This window comes from Ceratotherium simum, chromosome 10 (genome assembly GCF_057802395.1).
Source record: "Ceratotherium simum simum isolate JZ-2026a chromosome 10, ASM5780239v1, whole genome shotgun sequence".
Taxonomy (NCBI): domain Eukaryota; kingdom Metazoa; phylum Chordata; class Mammalia; order Perissodactyla; family Rhinocerotidae; genus Ceratotherium; species Ceratotherium simum.
Genome location: NC_141909.1, coordinates 46,145,546 through 46,163,222, shown reverse-complemented (window position 1 = coordinate 46,163,222; position 17,677 = coordinate 46,145,546). Strand labels below are relative to the sequence as shown.

The 17,677-nt window shown below is 34.1% G+C and overlaps 1 protein-coding gene across 6 annotated transcripts in view; it reads left to right on the top strand.

The window, feature by feature from the left end:
* TDRD3 (tudor domain containing 3) overlaps positions 1-17,677 on the top strand; it is a 173,907-nt gene that overhangs the window by 95,596 nt on the left and 60,634 nt on the right. For all 6 annotated transcript variants that reach the window (XM_087436000.1, XM_087436003.1, XM_087435998.1 and 3 more), the window contains exons 9-10: positions 620-776; positions 1,726-1,851. In XM_087436000.1, the coding sequence (XP_087292126.1) occupies positions 620-776; positions 1,726-1,851 (283 nt within the window). The remainder of the gene's footprint in view (positions 1-619; positions 777-1,725; positions 1,852-17,677) is intronic.

Below are 17,677 nucleotides of genomic sequence, written 5' to 3'. Positions count from 1 at the left end.
TTCATGGAATATGTTTATGTTACTTAAACAGTTCTTGAATTCTACTCAGGTCTAGATTTTTCAAGGAGATTTTGGGTTCTGGCATTTGTAAAGTAGATTTTCCTATTCAGGGTACAGATTGTCAAAGCATCCTGGATAGTATTGCTTAAGAACATAGAGCAGAATACTGAAATAATAGAAAGTAAAAAAAAAACAAAGCTACTGAGATGGTACCGTTTGTTAGCTTCATTTTATACTTTGCATTTTTGGAGAGGTGCTATATAAATTACATTTCTTTTCTAGGAAGTATTTAAGTATCGACCATGAAAAGTTTTCATTAAGTAGTTTTCAATGTCTATATTATTTTCAAAAGCCTTATTCTGACGTATCATAAAATTTCCTTTGTTTTGCATTTGGTACTTGTAAAGTCAGAGAGTACTCAAGGCACAACCTCATGTATCATACGAATTCTTCCTTGGCTACTGGTATGAAAAAATAGCAAGTGAATGTTGTGTTAATGTGACATTTTTTCCATAAGCATGAGATGTAATTTTTAGTTAAAAAACAGTATATAGTTAAAAACTTATACCTTGTTTTATTTATTGGCCATCAGCATAGTTTTTTTATTCATTCCTTACAGGTTGATGAGAAGGCTCTGAAGCACATAACAGAAATGGGCTTTAGTAAGGAAGCATCAAGGCAAGCTCTTATGGATAATGGCAACAACTTAGAAGCAGCACTCAATGTACTTCTTAACAGCAATAAACAGAAACCTGTTATGGGTCCACCTCTGAGAGGTATAATTCATTAAGCATTGTGCCAGATATTATTGAATATTTGTTGACAGAGGCTGGGTTTTGTTGCTATGAGGACTGTTACTACATTTACCATTGTGGTAAGTGGAAGGAGCACCAGTTTGGACAGAGAGACTTGTGCAGGTTACTCTGGGTCTCATTGTCTTCATCTCTATATAAACTGTGTCTCATAATGGCTTATATAACAGGATTGTTGTGAGTAATACAGAAAATATAAAATAAAGTCACTAGCTCTATTAATTATTTCTAGAACTATGCCACTTGTATAAATGACTAAATAGTCTGTAAAGTTTTATAAATTAACAAGAACATGAGTTTTATTTAGTGTTATTCTTTAATAATTGCCTTGTCAAATGTGGTATGTGATTTTTAAAGTCCTAATCCTATATTCTTTTAAAAAATAAGTGTTTAGGGTTGGCCCTGTGGCATAGTGGTTAAGTTTGGCATGTTCCACTTCGGCGACCTGGGTTTGCAGGTTTGGATCCCAGGTGCGGACGTATACCACCTGTCAGCCATGCTGTGCTAGCAACCCACATAGAAAATAGAGCACAGATATTAGCTCAGGGCGAATCTTCCTCAAGCAAAAAAAAACAAGAGGAAGATTGGCAACATATGTTAGCTCAGGGTGAATCTTCCTCAGCAAAAAAAAAAAAAAAGTGGTTAAAGAAAAATTGTATAAAAATGATTTTTTTCCTTAAAAGATAATTTACATGAACAAATTCAAATTTCTGGATAGATTATTTAGAGGATTAAAGGTGCTAGTTAATATAATCGTTTAAAAACTTTATTATAAAAGATGTAGAATATACAGAAAAATATGAAAAGAAATATATACCAAGTCCTACTTAAGATGTCTGCTGATTATATTTTAGTGTCTTTGCTCCTTTTGTTTTTGCATGTATAATATGTATGTCTTGCTTTACTTCTTAAGGTAAAGGAAAAGGCAGGGGGCGAATAAGATCTGAAGATGAAGAAGAACTGGGAAATGCAAGGCCATCAGCACCAAGCACATTATTTGATTTCTTGGAGTCTAAAATGGGGACTTTGAGTGTGGAAGGTAGGATAACTTAAAGTAGATTTCTTTTTAAAAGACCAAATTTTATTTGGAATTGTACAAAAAAGATTCACTAAAGCAACTGACAATATGAACATCTATTCTGGGCTTTCAAAAATTTCTTTAATTACAAATTTACTGTTTGACAAAAGCACAGAAGAAAATTTTAATTGTTATATTCTGAAAATACTAAAGGGCAGCTTATTTTGCCCTGTAACTGTATGGTGGGTAATATCACCAAACTCTTTCCCTGCGAGTTTACTAGCTGACGGATTTGGCTATGAAAACAAATTGTTATGTTGGAGAACTTATTATTATATAATCTTATAACAACTTATTTTGATTGTGAAATTGGTCTATACTATTTTTCTCCATATGTTACGTATTATATGAAAATATTCAGACGATGAGTGAACATGCTCCCACAATGTGATGTATTTCTTAATATGATATATTTTAGTGATTGATATAAATATTGAAAAGAGAAATAAGTATGTTAAATGTGTATCTTCTTTTTCTAAGCATGGACTATGGTAAATATTTTCTAATATAGTCAGTTTTTAAAATATGATTCCAAAAAGTTAGAGAAATATACTTTTACATTTTGTTTTCTCTTTCAGATATTTTTTGAATCAAACCAAAGTTCAGAGATAAAGTGCTTTTATAACAAATTTGAAGTGTGTAGATTTCATGAAAATGGAAGCTTATTTGCTAGATTGTATAGAAAAGGCAATGTATTATTTGAAAAAACAAATTTTTGATGTAGACGAGATTTGTAAGCAGACACACGTAAGAGCAGTATTTTCTTGGTTATAAAGCATGATACATTGGTTTTCTATTGCTGTTTAATGAATTACCACAAAGTCGGTGGCTTAAAACAATGCAAATATATTATCTCATAGTTTCTGTGGTACAGGAGTCCAGGCACAGCTTAGTTGGGATCTCTGATCAAGTTTTCACATACTGAAATCAAGATTTCACTTGGGGCTTGTGATCTTACCTGAGGCTTGAGGTCTTCCTACAAGCTCACTGGTTTTTTAGCAAAATGCAGTTCCTTGTGGATGTAGGACTGAAGTTCCCCTTTTCTTGTTTGATGTTGCCTGGGGGATGTTTTCAGCTCCTAGAGGCCCTCAGGTCCTTGCCACATGACCCCCTCCATAGGCACTTCACAACATGTTTGTTTGCTTTTGCAAGGCTGACAAGAGAATCTCTATTGCTTCTTCAAATGTCTCTGACTTCTTGATATTTTTGTCTCAGCCTCCCTTTTTATTATCCCAATCAGAGCTCCTTTGATTTCCTTTTATTCTTCTGTCTCCCTACATTTGATTTTGACTTCAAGTGTCTCCTAACTCATAATGAAATTGACACTGAGAGCCAGCCCTGATGGCCTGGTGGTTCAAGTTTGGCGCACTGTGCTTTGGCAGCCTGGGTTCGTTTCCTGAGCGTGGAACCACACCACTTGTCTGTCGGTAGCCATGCTGTGGCGGCAGCTCACGTAGAACAACTAGAAGGACTTACAACTAGAATGTACAACTATGTACTGGGGCTTTGAGGAGGGAAAAAAGAAAAAAAGAGGAAGATTGGCAACAAATGTTAGCTCAGGGCGAATCTTTCCCAGCAAAAATATAAAGGAAAAAAAAAAAGAAATTGAGACTGAGGATGGTAATTCTGCTGTGAACTGTGTGTCTATAATGTTTCAATTCTCACAGAATACATTCTGTATGAAGAAAACAAAGTAATATTAGCATCCCACTTGGAAAAATGTATCAAAGTTAATTAAGATACGTGACATGAATAATACACTCAAAACCAAGCATCAGTGTTAGAGATATTTACTTCTAAGGGGACAGAAATTTATGAATACATCTGTTAATATTGGATATTATTTTAGTAGAATGTGTTGTATTTACATTACTGTTATTAATATGCCACGGAGTCAGCTAGAATGTGAGAAAAACATGGACATTATAATAGTATTCCAGACCCTTGATTTTCACAAGGAGTATAATCTGTGACATTTATAAATTCCCAAATTCAAGAAATTAGATATTTCTAATATTTATACGGCCTCTTAAATTTTATCCAAATTCACATGTTCTTGTGGTCATCCTGACACCAGAAATCATCCCCTCCAAATTACAGTAGCATTTTATGCCTACTTGATGACTATTATTCTCAGAGAAGCAAATTTTTTTTCTTTCCTAAAAGTACTGTGGGAAGGCCAGCTAACCAAAATGGGAGATGGGCAGAAGGCTACTTAGAGGAGGTGGCATTCAGACAAGTCCAAGGAGGAGCGTTTGGGGAAGAGCAGTCCAAGTGGAGGGAGCTTTGGGTATCCAGGCTTGGAGGCATCAGAGCACCAGTTCCCTGTGCCTGGGAGAGTATGGGAGAGGTAGAGATAGAAGGCCAGGGATAGAAGTGGTAGGCTGGAGCCAGATTGAGAGGAATTTGTCCTAAGAACTTTTTATTTGATCCAAAAGGCAGTGCAAAGCCATGAAAGGGTTTTTGGCATGAGAGCAACAAAGTTTGTTTGATGCTTTCAGAAAAAAAATTTCTGGCTGCAAGGTGGAAAATGAGACTGAGACTGAAGTGAGACTACAATTATATGTGTCATGAGGAATTATTCATTCTATAAATGCATTATTCATGTAGTATTTATTTGTACCAGGTCTATGGTAAGTGGTGGGGATACAAAATATAATAAAATACCTCATTCAAAAAATTCAAGGAAATAAATGGATTTTGTAGCTCTTGCCCCAAAGAAGCTTACTGTTTAGTTTGTGAGACAGAAGAAATCACAATCTAAAAGGGCATAAGAATACATATTAAAAATAATGTTATCATTTACTTAGTGTAAACCTTTTATAATTTACTTTTTTATCATTTACTTAGTGTAAACAACACTGAACAAAATATAAAGGCTTAGCAAAAGCAATTTTGAATACAGTAATCAGATATTATATGGCATATTTGTAAGATATAATAATATTTAATCCTTTATTTCAAAGTTTTATTGCCAAAATAATGCCAGTTAGTTGTTTCAAGTGGCTAGGAAATACTTTAATCAGGAAGCTTGAAAGTACTGCTCGGTTATTTCATTGTTTTAAATATTTGACCAGAAACTGATTCTGTCAGTAGCAGCCCTTCTGGCCCTCAACTCTTTCTTTGATGGTGTTGACATCACTCAGAGGAGATTGGTGATAACACACATAAGCACAAACAGTTGGACAATAAATTGACACATATATGGATTGAAGATTATTGCCCTTGTAGATATTTCTTATATTCCCTTGGCTCTGTCTTCACGTAATTCTGTTACAATGAAAGGGACAGGATTGATGGGAATGCTTGGTGTGTGGACACGCTCAGATATCTTGCAGAGATCATTCTGTTACTCTTTCTCTTGTTAACCTACTCATACTACTGTGGTATTCTTAGGTAAGTTGGGGTTCATAGTAAAATAAACAGTTGAAGCAAGCTACTGAATTGTTTTTCTGCTCATTTTATGATTTCATGTTTCTTTTTAATTGGAAATAAAGCCCAGAATAACCTTTTACTTTTGTGAAATTGAATCTCCACTTTGCTCTACCTTCAGAAATTTGGTCCTTGTTCCATAAATCTTATGTTCTAAAATTAGCTCTTCATTGATGGGAGAAAATGTTGGCCATTTTTATAAGGAAAATATAGAAGGCTTTTCAGGATAGGGTCTCCATAATGTTTAGTGGTTCAATGCCTTATGGATAGCTAGTGAAGAGAGTTATGATCTTATAATTTTATTTATGTTTGTATCATCGGTGTCATCAGTTGGGCCTGTTACAGTCCTAAATTGGTCATAAAGAAGTAATCGTAAGTCAGTGATGTTGTATATTTGGGGTTTTTAAATGTTTGTTTGTAATTTAGTTGAATAATCAAACCTTTCTCGCTTCCATGTTTTGTATCATATAAGCTGTCTGAAGATTTTGTTTGTTTGGGTACCCCTGGAAGTCATGTTCTAGCTGAGTAAGCCGAGGTCTAGAGGGACTCGTTGTGTCGTATCAGATTGTGTCCGGCTTGTTGAAAAAAAAATACATCCCTTGAGAATGTGCTTCTGACAGATTTAACGCAAATTAGTAACACATTTATTTTCACATTATATTATATAATTTTCTCTAAAAGAACAGAGGGTGCTATCATTTCTTTATTCTGATTTTTAAAAACTTCCATCAGAGGTAATTGATCATCATATGTACTTTTCTTAGAGATTTTCTCTTAGCATTGACTTTGTTGTTGTTGTATCTTTAAATTGGAATCAAACATAGTTCTAGTTGATATTTTTATCAATATACTGAAAAAAATGAGGTAAGAGCAAATTTTTTTCAGAGGGTAATCACTAATTAAAGTATTCTGTGTGATACATAATGACTTAATGTCAACTTGGGAATATTTAGTTGATCAGTTTGTGATAGGGTTGTGTGCCAAAAGGCTCCTATATAGAGAGTTTTTTGAATCTGGCTTTATAGACTAGATGTTATAATTGGTGGCTAGATTATCAGGCCAATTCTCAAAAGTCATTTTTTATGTCATCATATACCTTAAGTTAATCAATATATCACTGCAGTAGTACATAACTACCATTTAAAACAATGCCCACTGGGAATATGTATTTTAAGTTTCAACTTGGGACAGAAGGAGTAGGTTTGATTCTTTCTATGATCATGGAAGATATCTGGGTTGGCCAGAGATATAGGGGAAAGGGATGCGTTGAGATAGTAACTTTATTGTTTTAACTTGCTATGTCTAAAAAAGGCCAGGATAACCTTAATTTGTTCTCAATGGGGAACAAGGAGCATTGTGAGAAAAGTGGACAGAGTAACTCTCTTAAGTTCTCCTACTCCTTTACTGTGCCCTCATTTGTGGAGCTTATTTTGTAAATTAAATTTGTATTATGTTTTATTTATGTTTCTAAATATTTTGTGTCAGAATTTTATAAAGTAGAATAGAGAATATGACCCAATTATATAAAGTGTAAACACTAAGAAAAATATGAACAAAATTCAAATAGAGATATTTTTATGAAAAAGATAAGATTTAAATTGAACAAACATAGGAACTAAAATCATCCAACATGCGTAAATATTGGACATGGTCGTAGGTGACCAAGCTTCCCCTTTCTAAGACCCAGTCTCATCTTGCACTTTCCCTCTTTTATTCCTTGGTTCATAGAATTATGTAATCCCTCAAGAAGCGTGATATTCTGATTCTTAGTCTTTTTGTCTTGTTGGTATAATTGAGAAGAGCACCTCTTAGCTAGTTGCATCTGTGTCCTTTCTACTTTCAAACTTGCCAGCTTGTCTCTTTCTTGTAGGACTTAGTGAAGGCAGTGAGAAATAACCAACACTTTTTATCCTCCTGATATTTTCATACTAAGTTCTGTAAAGCATCAGCCTCATTAGTTAGGTGGTCTCAGTTCCAGGACAACAGGTGGCAGTTTAACTGCACAATGAGGGGTGCCAACTTCCTGTTACGGGATGAGGAGACTTTCACTACCCTGTACCCTTCCTTTACTAAACAACTTTTACATTTTAGGTTTTGTCACTTGTATCACCCTATTTTCTGACACTGTTTTGTGAATTAGTTCGCTCTAAGATGTAAGCCACAGAAATCCAAATTAGCAAAAAAGGAATTTATTGGCTTATATAACTGGAAAGTCTTTCTCTGTCTCTGAATTCTCCTTTTTTTGTGTGTTAACAGACTGTCTTCGCGTGGTAGCAAAGATTGGCCCGGATAGCTCCAAGTATAGGATAAGGCCAACATATAAGGTGGCATAACGACGTATAAAGATATGCAGATAAAAAGAGTCATCTGAACTTTGCAAGCAAATTTTTCTGGGAAAAGATAAATACTGTTCATCATATAATTATTGATTTCCCAAGCTCTACTGAGTCCCACTGGGAATGTTGGCATTAGTGTGTGTGGATTGGCTGGAAGAGAGACCTAAAGAGACTTAGAGAAAAGAGCACTATAGCTGTTGGTGTCAAATCTCCATTCATAATATGGGGTAATAAAAAAAATATTTCTCACAAACAAGGAAACAGTCCTTATACCTAGGAGATCAAACAGAAAAAGACCTTCCATCTCCTTATGTCTACATCTGCCCACTTAAGTCAGGAAAGCACAGGACATCTTAATTGATTCCATTGGGATTATATGTAAAGGGGGAAGGAGTAGTTCTCACCACTACCTCCCTTCTCAAAGCAAGGTTCTATTACCAAAAGAAGGGGAGAATTGTGCAGGGTGCTGGGGCGGATAAATACAGCTGATTCTACCACTGACTTAACTCACAGCTCTTCTATTTACTAGTTGTATGTCTTTGGGCAAGTTACATAATCTCTTAAGCCTTAATATCTTCATTGGGAAATGGAGAAATAGTAACAGCACCTAAGTTATAGGGTATTGAGAAGACCAAATTAGATATGCATATAAAGTACTAAATAAAGTGCGTACCTTCATGTAATGATAGTTCTGCCACCACCACCACCACTATCATCATCATCATCATCGTAATTAGCAATTAGCAGCAACAGCAGCATCCTCCACTTTATCATCTCTTCATCTCCACCCCCACTACCCTACTTCAGGCCCTTATCAACCCTCCGACTTTTTGTAGAACTTTATCATCCCATCTTCATATTGCAGTCAGTTATCTTTCAAAACACACATTTGATCCACTACCCCCTTGCTTAAACTGCTCCATTGACTCTTCTCATTGGCAGGATAAAATTCAAATTCTACTACATATACTGTTTTTATGGAGTTCCCATTACTCTATTTCCTGTGGATTTGGTGAAAAGTAGCATTTATTTTGGTTAGCCATACTGCATAATTCCAATTCTGCACAATATTCAGCTGTAAATAATCTATTCAGATGTTAGCAGATATAGTATTAATGGTTGATGGATAATTCACATGAAGTTGCAGGCTTTAAATAGTTGATAGTTTTGTTTTCTTTTAATTAAATTTCAATTCGGTTTAAATAGTTTGGCTGTAGATTTATGGCTCAAATTTTGAAGACTGAAGAATAGAGACTACAGGAAGGAAATGTGATATAGTGGTAATAGCTTCCTGGGTTAGGAAGAGAGAGAGAATATGTAAGTGTTAGACTAGATGTTCTTGTAAAGAGTTTCCTCAAGAAAAGATCGCCCATGTATTGACTGTTGTGTATATTTACATCTAATTGCATCAAACAGCATTATTCCTCATTTCGCTTTGCAGTGATTGATCGAAATTGATGGTGGAATGCCTGTTTGGATGCCAGGGATGAATGGTTGCTCTATGAGTAGTCATAAGCACAACAGAGAGAATGTGTAGTTATCTACCCACTACCTTGTCACTTTTTCTCTATTCCTATGCATCCCTATGGCCTTCCCAGTTCTTGAGTTGTTGTGATAGCACTGATTCCTTTCTACCACTCCATTCTTTTTTAAGTATAAATTTGCCCCAAATTTCTAGATAGTGCTTTAAGGTTAACTTGAATTGTTTTCAATTGTTTTGTGGACTTGTTACCTTAACAGTACTACTTAGTGCCTGATCACGAATAAGTACACTGAATAAATACACTGAAATTGAGAGTAAGTATTCAGAAACTCCTTTAGCAATTTTACAGTGCCTCAGCATTTGTACAAAAGTACAAAAGTAAGAGTCAACAGCTGATTAGAAATTAAAACCAGAACCAACAACTACAACAAATACCCTGGTTCTTTGCTGGAGTTGGAAATGCTCTGGTCTGTGTTGACACTGGGGTCTCTAGATTTGTAAGTGTTCTGACAGCGTAGCACCTGACATCTTCCTTTTGTCAGGGCAAGGAAACCAAGTAGTTTAAGATGTTAGACAAAATACCAGGTGGAAAGTGAAAATAGGCCACAGTGCTGCACATGTAATGTCCTAATTATAAATGTGAATTTAATAGTTATTTGAATTTGATAATTAATTATATATAGAAAATTGTATATGGATTTAGGGATAACTTTAGTGAAAAATTTTAAAGGTAATATATAGAAAGTTGGTTAAAATTAGCTTACCGTAAATTTGAAATACACTTTTTAAAGCATGTCTTAGAGCAAAAGGGTGTTTTAAGAATACAAACTGAGAATTGGGGTTAATTAATTTCTTGATCAAGTACCATACAAGTGTATTGTTTCCTGTTGCATAGGTGTTACTTGATAAATTTAGAAAAAATAAAAAATATAGTTAATAAAAGAAAAAGAAAACAGTCTATAATCCCATCATCATATTCTGTTTTTGTTCCTATTAGGAAATCTTACTTACATAGGGTGCTTTTTTATCCTAACAATGTAATATAACCATATTTCCATGTAATTATATATTCCTGTCAGCATAATTTTTAATGGCTGCATACTAATCAATTGTAATTCCATTAATGTTAGTAATTTGAAAGTTGTTTCTAAATTTAACTAAAAGACTATTATTGAAGATTATGTACATATTGATGATTATTTAAGTAAATGTGTGGAAGTTAAATTACTTGGTGTACATATTTTTAAGATTTGTTAACCATGCTATCAATTATGATATATAATTAATTTTCTTTAGTGCTTAGATCTGTAGAAGATGGATATAGCTTTTCTCAGAATATTAGAACACATTGTGCCTCTTTTTCATTTTGCCATTCTTTTATATTCCTCCTCCTCAATTTATGGTCCATTCATTTAAGCATTTATTGACCATAAAATAAAATGATAGATGCATTTATTGAACATGTACTATATGCTAGGTGCTTTGCATATTATTAATTCATTTAATTGTCTGCAAATTCAAGATATATGTTGTTATTTCCACTTGACAGAAGAGTGAATAGGCTTGAAGAGATAAAACATATTGCCCGTAAGACTAAAGAACTGGGATTTGGACCCTTGTCTGTCTGATTCCCAACTCAGATCTCTTTCTACCATGCTGCATTTCTAAGCACCTATTAGTTTTTGGTAGGAAAGAGCAATCAAGAGTTTAATTTTTTTGTTTGTTTGTTTGTTTTTTTTGTGGCTTGCTTCTTTTTTTTTTATTGATGTTTTAATGGTTTCTAACATTGTGAAATTTTGGGTTGTACATTTTTGTTTGTCCATCACCACATATATGACTCCCTTCACCCCTTGTGCCCACCCCCCCCCCCCCACTGCCCTGGTAACCACAGTCCAGTTTTCTCTGTCCATGTGTTGGTTTATATTCCACATATGAGTGAGATCATGCAGTGTTTGTCTTTCTCTTTCTGGCTTATTTCACTTAACATAATACGCTCCAGGCCCATCCATGTTGTTGCAAATGGGACAATTTTGTCTTTTTTTATGGCTGAGTAGTATTCCATTGTATATATATACCACATTTTCTTAATCCAATCGTCAGTCGAGGGACACTTAGGTTGCTTCCACTTCTTGGCTATGGTGAATAATGCTGCGATGAACATAGGGGTGCATAAGCCTCTTTGGATTGTTGATTTCAGGTGCGTTGGATAGATTCCCAGTAGTGGGATGGCTGGGTCATAGGGCATCTCTATTTTTAATTCTTTGAGGAATCTCCATACCGTTTTCCATAGAGGCTGCACCAATTTGCATTCCCACCAGCTGTGTATGAGGGTTCCTGTTTCTCCACATCCTCTCCAACATTTATTGTTTTTTGTCTTGGTGATTATAGCCATTCTAACGGGCGTGAGGTGAAGAGTTTAATTTTAAGACATGTTAAGTTTTAAAAATCAAGGGGAGATATCAAGCAGGCAGTTGGATTTAGAGAGCAGGTAGAGATGGAGGAGCCAGCAAAGGAAACTGAGAAAGCAGCTGCCAAAGAAGTAGGAGGACTATGAGAGAAACTGAAAGATGATGAATGGAAATGTCCATTAGGTTTATATAGCGTCAGTAGGGTGCTGATGAATGTTTAACAACTGGCTCTGGGAAGAAGAGGTGGGGGCGGGGGAGGGATGCCCTGATTTTTTGCTTTTCATGATTTCTGTGGTGTAAATATTTCCACTATGGCTGGTTTCAAGCTATCAGCAGTTTGACAACCAGCTTGTGGATTTTCTGAAAATTTAATAATCAGTTCTTATAGGATGTTCAGCCTGGCTCCAGCACACCACTGTTTGGAAACTTTGACAAAAATACTGTCAGTGAAGTGATGAGGTTAAAAGACAAGCTGAAGGATATCCGGTAGAAAAATGTTATATGGACATTAAAATGATTATTTTGAAGAGAGTGGTAAGAAAGAACATATTTAATATAGCATGAGAAAGTTATGCTATAGGCTTGGGGTGATAGGCATTTTCTCTTCTTGCCTATCCTGTAATATTTTTAAAAGATTTTGTTTTATTTTTATAACATATGGAAAACATAATCATCTATAACCACTTGTGTTTATATGTACTTACATAGTCTCTGGTCTTATGCCTTGTAACGTTAAGTCAGAATTCATACAGCATAAATTTACAGAGGAAATAATTTTTTATAGAGGAAACACAGTATATAAATTTTGAGCTGATAGCTAAATTTTCATAGCCAAAGAGTTTTGTGATCGTTACAGAATATACACAATATCTAAAGATATTACACTAAAAGCCGTGATTTGAATAATTGAGAAAATTAGTTGAGAATTTTGAGGTGAAAAAAATTATGCATAAACTGTCTTAAATATAGACATAGGAATACTGGAAAGTGTTATACTTCTCTTATAATGTGAATTCTTGTACTAATCAGTTAATACCATCTTTTTGTAACAAAAATCTTTAATGATTTGTTTTTGTTTTGCTTTACTTGTTGAGGGATTACTCAGCAGTAATTCAGCTATTCTAATTGATTCAGTTTATACATCAGTAGGTAATCTGTTGTACTGTGGTACTATGACTTTTTAAAAATAGTATTCTAGCCCATAAATGGACATTCCCTTGGTTTTTTTTTTTTTAAATCCTCTTTATTTTCATTTTTCTGCCCCTGAAAATAAAGTGACTTTAAATTTCACTAGCATGTTTTGGCTTCAGATGGTAAAAGTTCTCATTTTTGTTTAGCTATAGTTTTGTGTGAAATTTGCAAGAACGTGTTGTAAAGATATTATTGAGTGTAAAATTATCATACTCATGATCCTGGAAGATAGTGATCAGCTTGGAAGAAAAGATCACACAAGTTTAGTTTTTCACACTTGACTGATGCTTCCTGTATGACAGTGTCAGTCGTTCTGACACACCATCCTTTCAGTTTTATAAGTTTGATGATAAATTATGGTTCTGTATGTTCAGTTGATATTTTCAGTATATTTTGTTCAATAAATGTTAATATTTCAGGTCAAGCAAAAATAATATAAAGTTATCATTTCTAAATGCTTTTCAACCCACAAGTTTAGCGCCTCACATATAAATGCCTAGTTTATCAACAAGGGAGCACTTGACTTACTAGTTGAGTGACGTTAGTCAAGCTTCTTCAGCTTCCTTATCTGTAAGATGGGAATGTTGTTATAGTTGTACCCTGAGATAAGCACGTTTGGTCTTTTAACTATATGAGGAATTTTGTGTACTCCCTGAACCAAACTTTTTTTTTTCTTTTGGCATTTGTAAGGACTGACTTGGACTTTGCATGCCTTTTGCATGACTGGAAAAAGGGCATCTTTGCAGTTGTATTGTTGATGTGTGTTGCATTTTCTCTGTTATGATTTGTTCATTTATAGCAGCAATGATCTTATGCTTTATGCCCTCCAGCTTTTTTTCATTGACTTTTCTCTCTATATTTTTTAAGGGGATTTGGGACACTAAAAGATTAATTCTTTAAACATTGACTATCATAAATATGTTTATTTGTGAGCTTAAAGTTCAATGTGTGTCATTGTTATGAAAGAATTTAATGAGAACAAAACAAATATATATCTTTGAGTAATTAATGAAAGAAAAATGCCGTGTCAGATTATGTTATAACTAATGTTAATTCTTGTGTCCATTTTTTTCTGGGATTTGGTGTTTTTATTTAGCAAAATGGACGTCAGTTTTGAGGTACTGGTATATACAATCTTTTTCTCTTTAAAATTAAGTTAGTGGTGATTATGTTTTTACTTTAATTCTTCAGGAATGTATTGCCTTCGTGAAGCAAGTTTTTATCCCAGGACTTTTGTATGTGCTGTTCCTTCTTCTTGGACTACTCTTCATTACTTTCATTGCCTTTCTTCTCATTCTTTAGGACTCAACTGAAGCACCACTTCTTCAGAGAACTTTTCCCCTAAATAGGTGTACCCCCCACCACTTCCAGTTTTATGATAACAGTCCTTATATTTCCTTCTTAGGCTTTATCACAGTTTTAAGCTGTGTTATTTGTTTGTTTACTTATTTGTTGTCTGCCTTTTCCCATTATAACTAAAGCACCACAGAATAGAGAGGTTGTGGGTCATACTTACTGCTTCGCATATGGTGACTAGAATAGTATTGATGCCTGTCCATAGTCCGTGCTCAGTAACTATAGTATAGAGTTACTGAATGAAGGAAAGAGATGAGTGGAATTATTCCAGTTTTACAAGGTCTGACAGTTGCTCAGTGGTAGGACTGGGATTTAATTTCAATGGTCAGTCTAATTCCAAAGAACCTTTATGGTTCCATGAGAAAAGCAATTTTACAAATATTTTCAAATTGAATCTTCACCATAATCCTGTGATAAGTATCATTATTCACACTTTACAGATGAAGAAACTGCGGCTGTTTGTGACTCTGTTGAAGACGCATCACTAGGAAGTGGGAGAATGAATTTATTTGGTCTTGAGCTCAATATTTGTGTGTTGTGCAGTCTTTTTCTGTAATTATTTGAACTTAATCTAAATCTATCCCAATGTGCTTTCTGGCACACCTTTCTTACAGAAAGCAAAATAGAAGAGTACATTTTCTATTTCAGTGTTGCACTCTTAGCTGAGCCTAGGTAACAGTGTTAAACAAGTAGTCATTTTGAACTTGCGGGATCGTTCCATTCCCATTGTTTTTAGTAGTTGTATCTTCCTTTCAGCAAATATGCGTCAAATGCCCTCTATTTGCCTGATTCTATTGTAGCTAGGCACTGGAGAAAAAAATGCTAAGACTCTCAATTTGGGTAATATCTAATAATATTTACAGTACCCCCCTTTAAAACAAAAAGTGCAATATTGAAATGAATGAGATAGCTCTATGTACTTGGAAAGATGCCCATGATATACAGTTGATTTAAAAAGTATATTGCAGCCTATGAGATGTGCATGTCTGTTTTTTGTAAAAAAATAAAATAAAATGTGTAGATATGTCTCTATGAGTTATATAAAAAGGAAGAATAACCTCTGAAAATGTTAGTAGTGGCTATCCCTAGAGGTGGGGTTGGGTAGGCAGAAGATAGCACTTTCATTCTATACATTTTTCTTATGATAGGATTATGAGTGATTTTTACTTTTTAAAACATTTCTTGCCATGTTTTAATATAGTAAAATTTTAAAGCGTGTATAGAAGAAATTTTATCTGGAGAATGTTTATAGTATATTTTAAGTGAAAAGCAGTAGTGTGTGAGTATGATGTTGACTTTCTGATGTATCTAAATTTTCTTTATAAAATGACTTTTATAATTGGATACTGAAGAAGTTTTTACTAAAGCATTCTTTCTGGACTGTTTTCAACAAGAAAAAAACAAAAACAAACAAAAACTAAAGCAAGGTAAGGATCCTAGCTAAAGATGAGGCTTGGTGGGGTGGGGTGTAACTAGGGAATTGCCTTTATCATCCAAGTATTGGTTTTTCCTAATGTAATCAACTAAGTTTATTTGCATAATTACAATACGAATAATAATTATTATAATAATAACAATGACAGCTAACATTTACTGAGTGTTTATTAAAGCCAGATACTGTTCTGAGTACTTTACTCAGAGTTAATCCTCTGAGATATGTGCTATTTTTATCCCTTCCTTAAAGATGAGGCTTCGAAAAGTTAAATATCTTGCCTAAGGTTACAGAACTGCAAAGTGGCAGAGCTGTGATATAACCTTGCAGTCCCTCTCCAGAGGTTGTATCCTACACACTATGTTAGCTCCAAGTTCCAGTTTGTGAGCTTCTAAATACCAGTCCAACTGTTAATAAGAGTTTTAGTTTTTTCTGCATTAATGGAAAGAGATTATTAATTTTAGGTCAGGATTCTGGCAGTCCTAGTATCCAAATTTATTTTTTCAGCCCATAAGGGATTGTGAAAGAGCCTGTGTGATTTCTGCATCTCACCAGAAATGAACAGATGTAGGTAATAAAATTGTAGCGAACATGCTGTGGGTTACATTCTGTTTTGTTTCTCTGGGCAGGCAGCTTGGCCTAGTGGAAAAATCCTGGGCTTTGGCTTCAGTTAGATTTGAGTTTAAATTCTGGCTTCAGTGTTTTTCTAGCTGCTAACTTTGCTTTGTTTCTTCACTTATAAAATAAGGGTAATAATATTGCCCTTCAGGGTGGTTGTGAGAATTTCGTGAAATAATATAGGCATTTTAAAGTCGAGTCAGGCACATAGTAAAATCTTAATAAATATTAAGTCACTTCTTCTTCAGGTAGGTCTGAATAAAATGAAGAATGATATTGGGAAACAAAATATACCTGTTTTCCTACTATAAAATGCAGGTACAACCGTGACTGGAGAATGAATATTCTGCAAAGAAGTATTAATATTTTAAGATGCCTGATTAATTCAGCGCATTCTTATATATAAACCCAAATAATTTGTGGCAATTAATAAATACATTCTTAGTGATCCTTGCATTTCAAATTATGGGGATATAAAACATTGTAATCAATGATCTTGTACACATACATTTTGAAACTCATCGTCTAGTATAATAGGAACATTTTCTCACAAGTCAAGCTAAACTCATGCAGAATTCTTTGATTAGTTTTTTCATATGAGCTTTTTATCACTTTGATCTTTTAGATGTTTTCACAGTTTTATCAGTTTTGTGATGAATTTTTCTGTCATTTTTGCTAATCTTCCTTTTCCTTTTTTCTCCTACTTAATATTAAATGTTACCAATTTCTATTTATGCTTTTATTTCATCTTTCCCCTTCAGGACATTAAAAAAAAATAGTGATGCAATTTATTCTGCTGGCTCTACAGAAAAATTTCTCGGTATACTTATTATTAGAGTGGTTCTAGACCTGGCCTATGGTGTCAATTAGTATTTTGGGTGGTTTAGAATCATCATGCCTTCTCAGGAAGGGTGACAGCAACCAGATTCTGACCATAGAACTGAGGAGCTTTCTATTTGATTTGGGGGCTATTTCTTAATTTATTTAAGATCACCTTTTCACAATTTAGTAATTGAGCATATTCTGTTATTTACTTAATAGATTAGCTCAGTTTCAAAATATTTACTTTATATTTGACTTTATTACTTAACCTAAGACAAAAGATGTTGGGTTTAAGGAAAATTGAGAATGGTGAAACGTTTAAGGACCTTCCTTTCTTGGCTTACTGTTATTTTATTTTGGAATGAAATGGATGTATGTGAAAAGTATGTTCTTTTAAAAGCACAATTTTGACTTCTGCCTCATTTAGTTTATTTTTAAGAGAAATTCTTATTTTAAAAAATTATTTCCTTTATAGATTCTTTTCTCACTATATTATCTCAGCATCATAACAGAAATTAAGTATATTCATTATAGTATAATTACATGTTTATTCTACAATCATGTATATTGTCAATTAAATAGATTAGGAAATCTTTACTTTTTTTTCTTTTAGAAGAACTGAAATCAAAATCTCCCACACCTATCAAGCCTAGTTGAAGCCTTCATTCTGTGTACGTGGTTATCCAGACACTCTCTATAGTCTAGGATA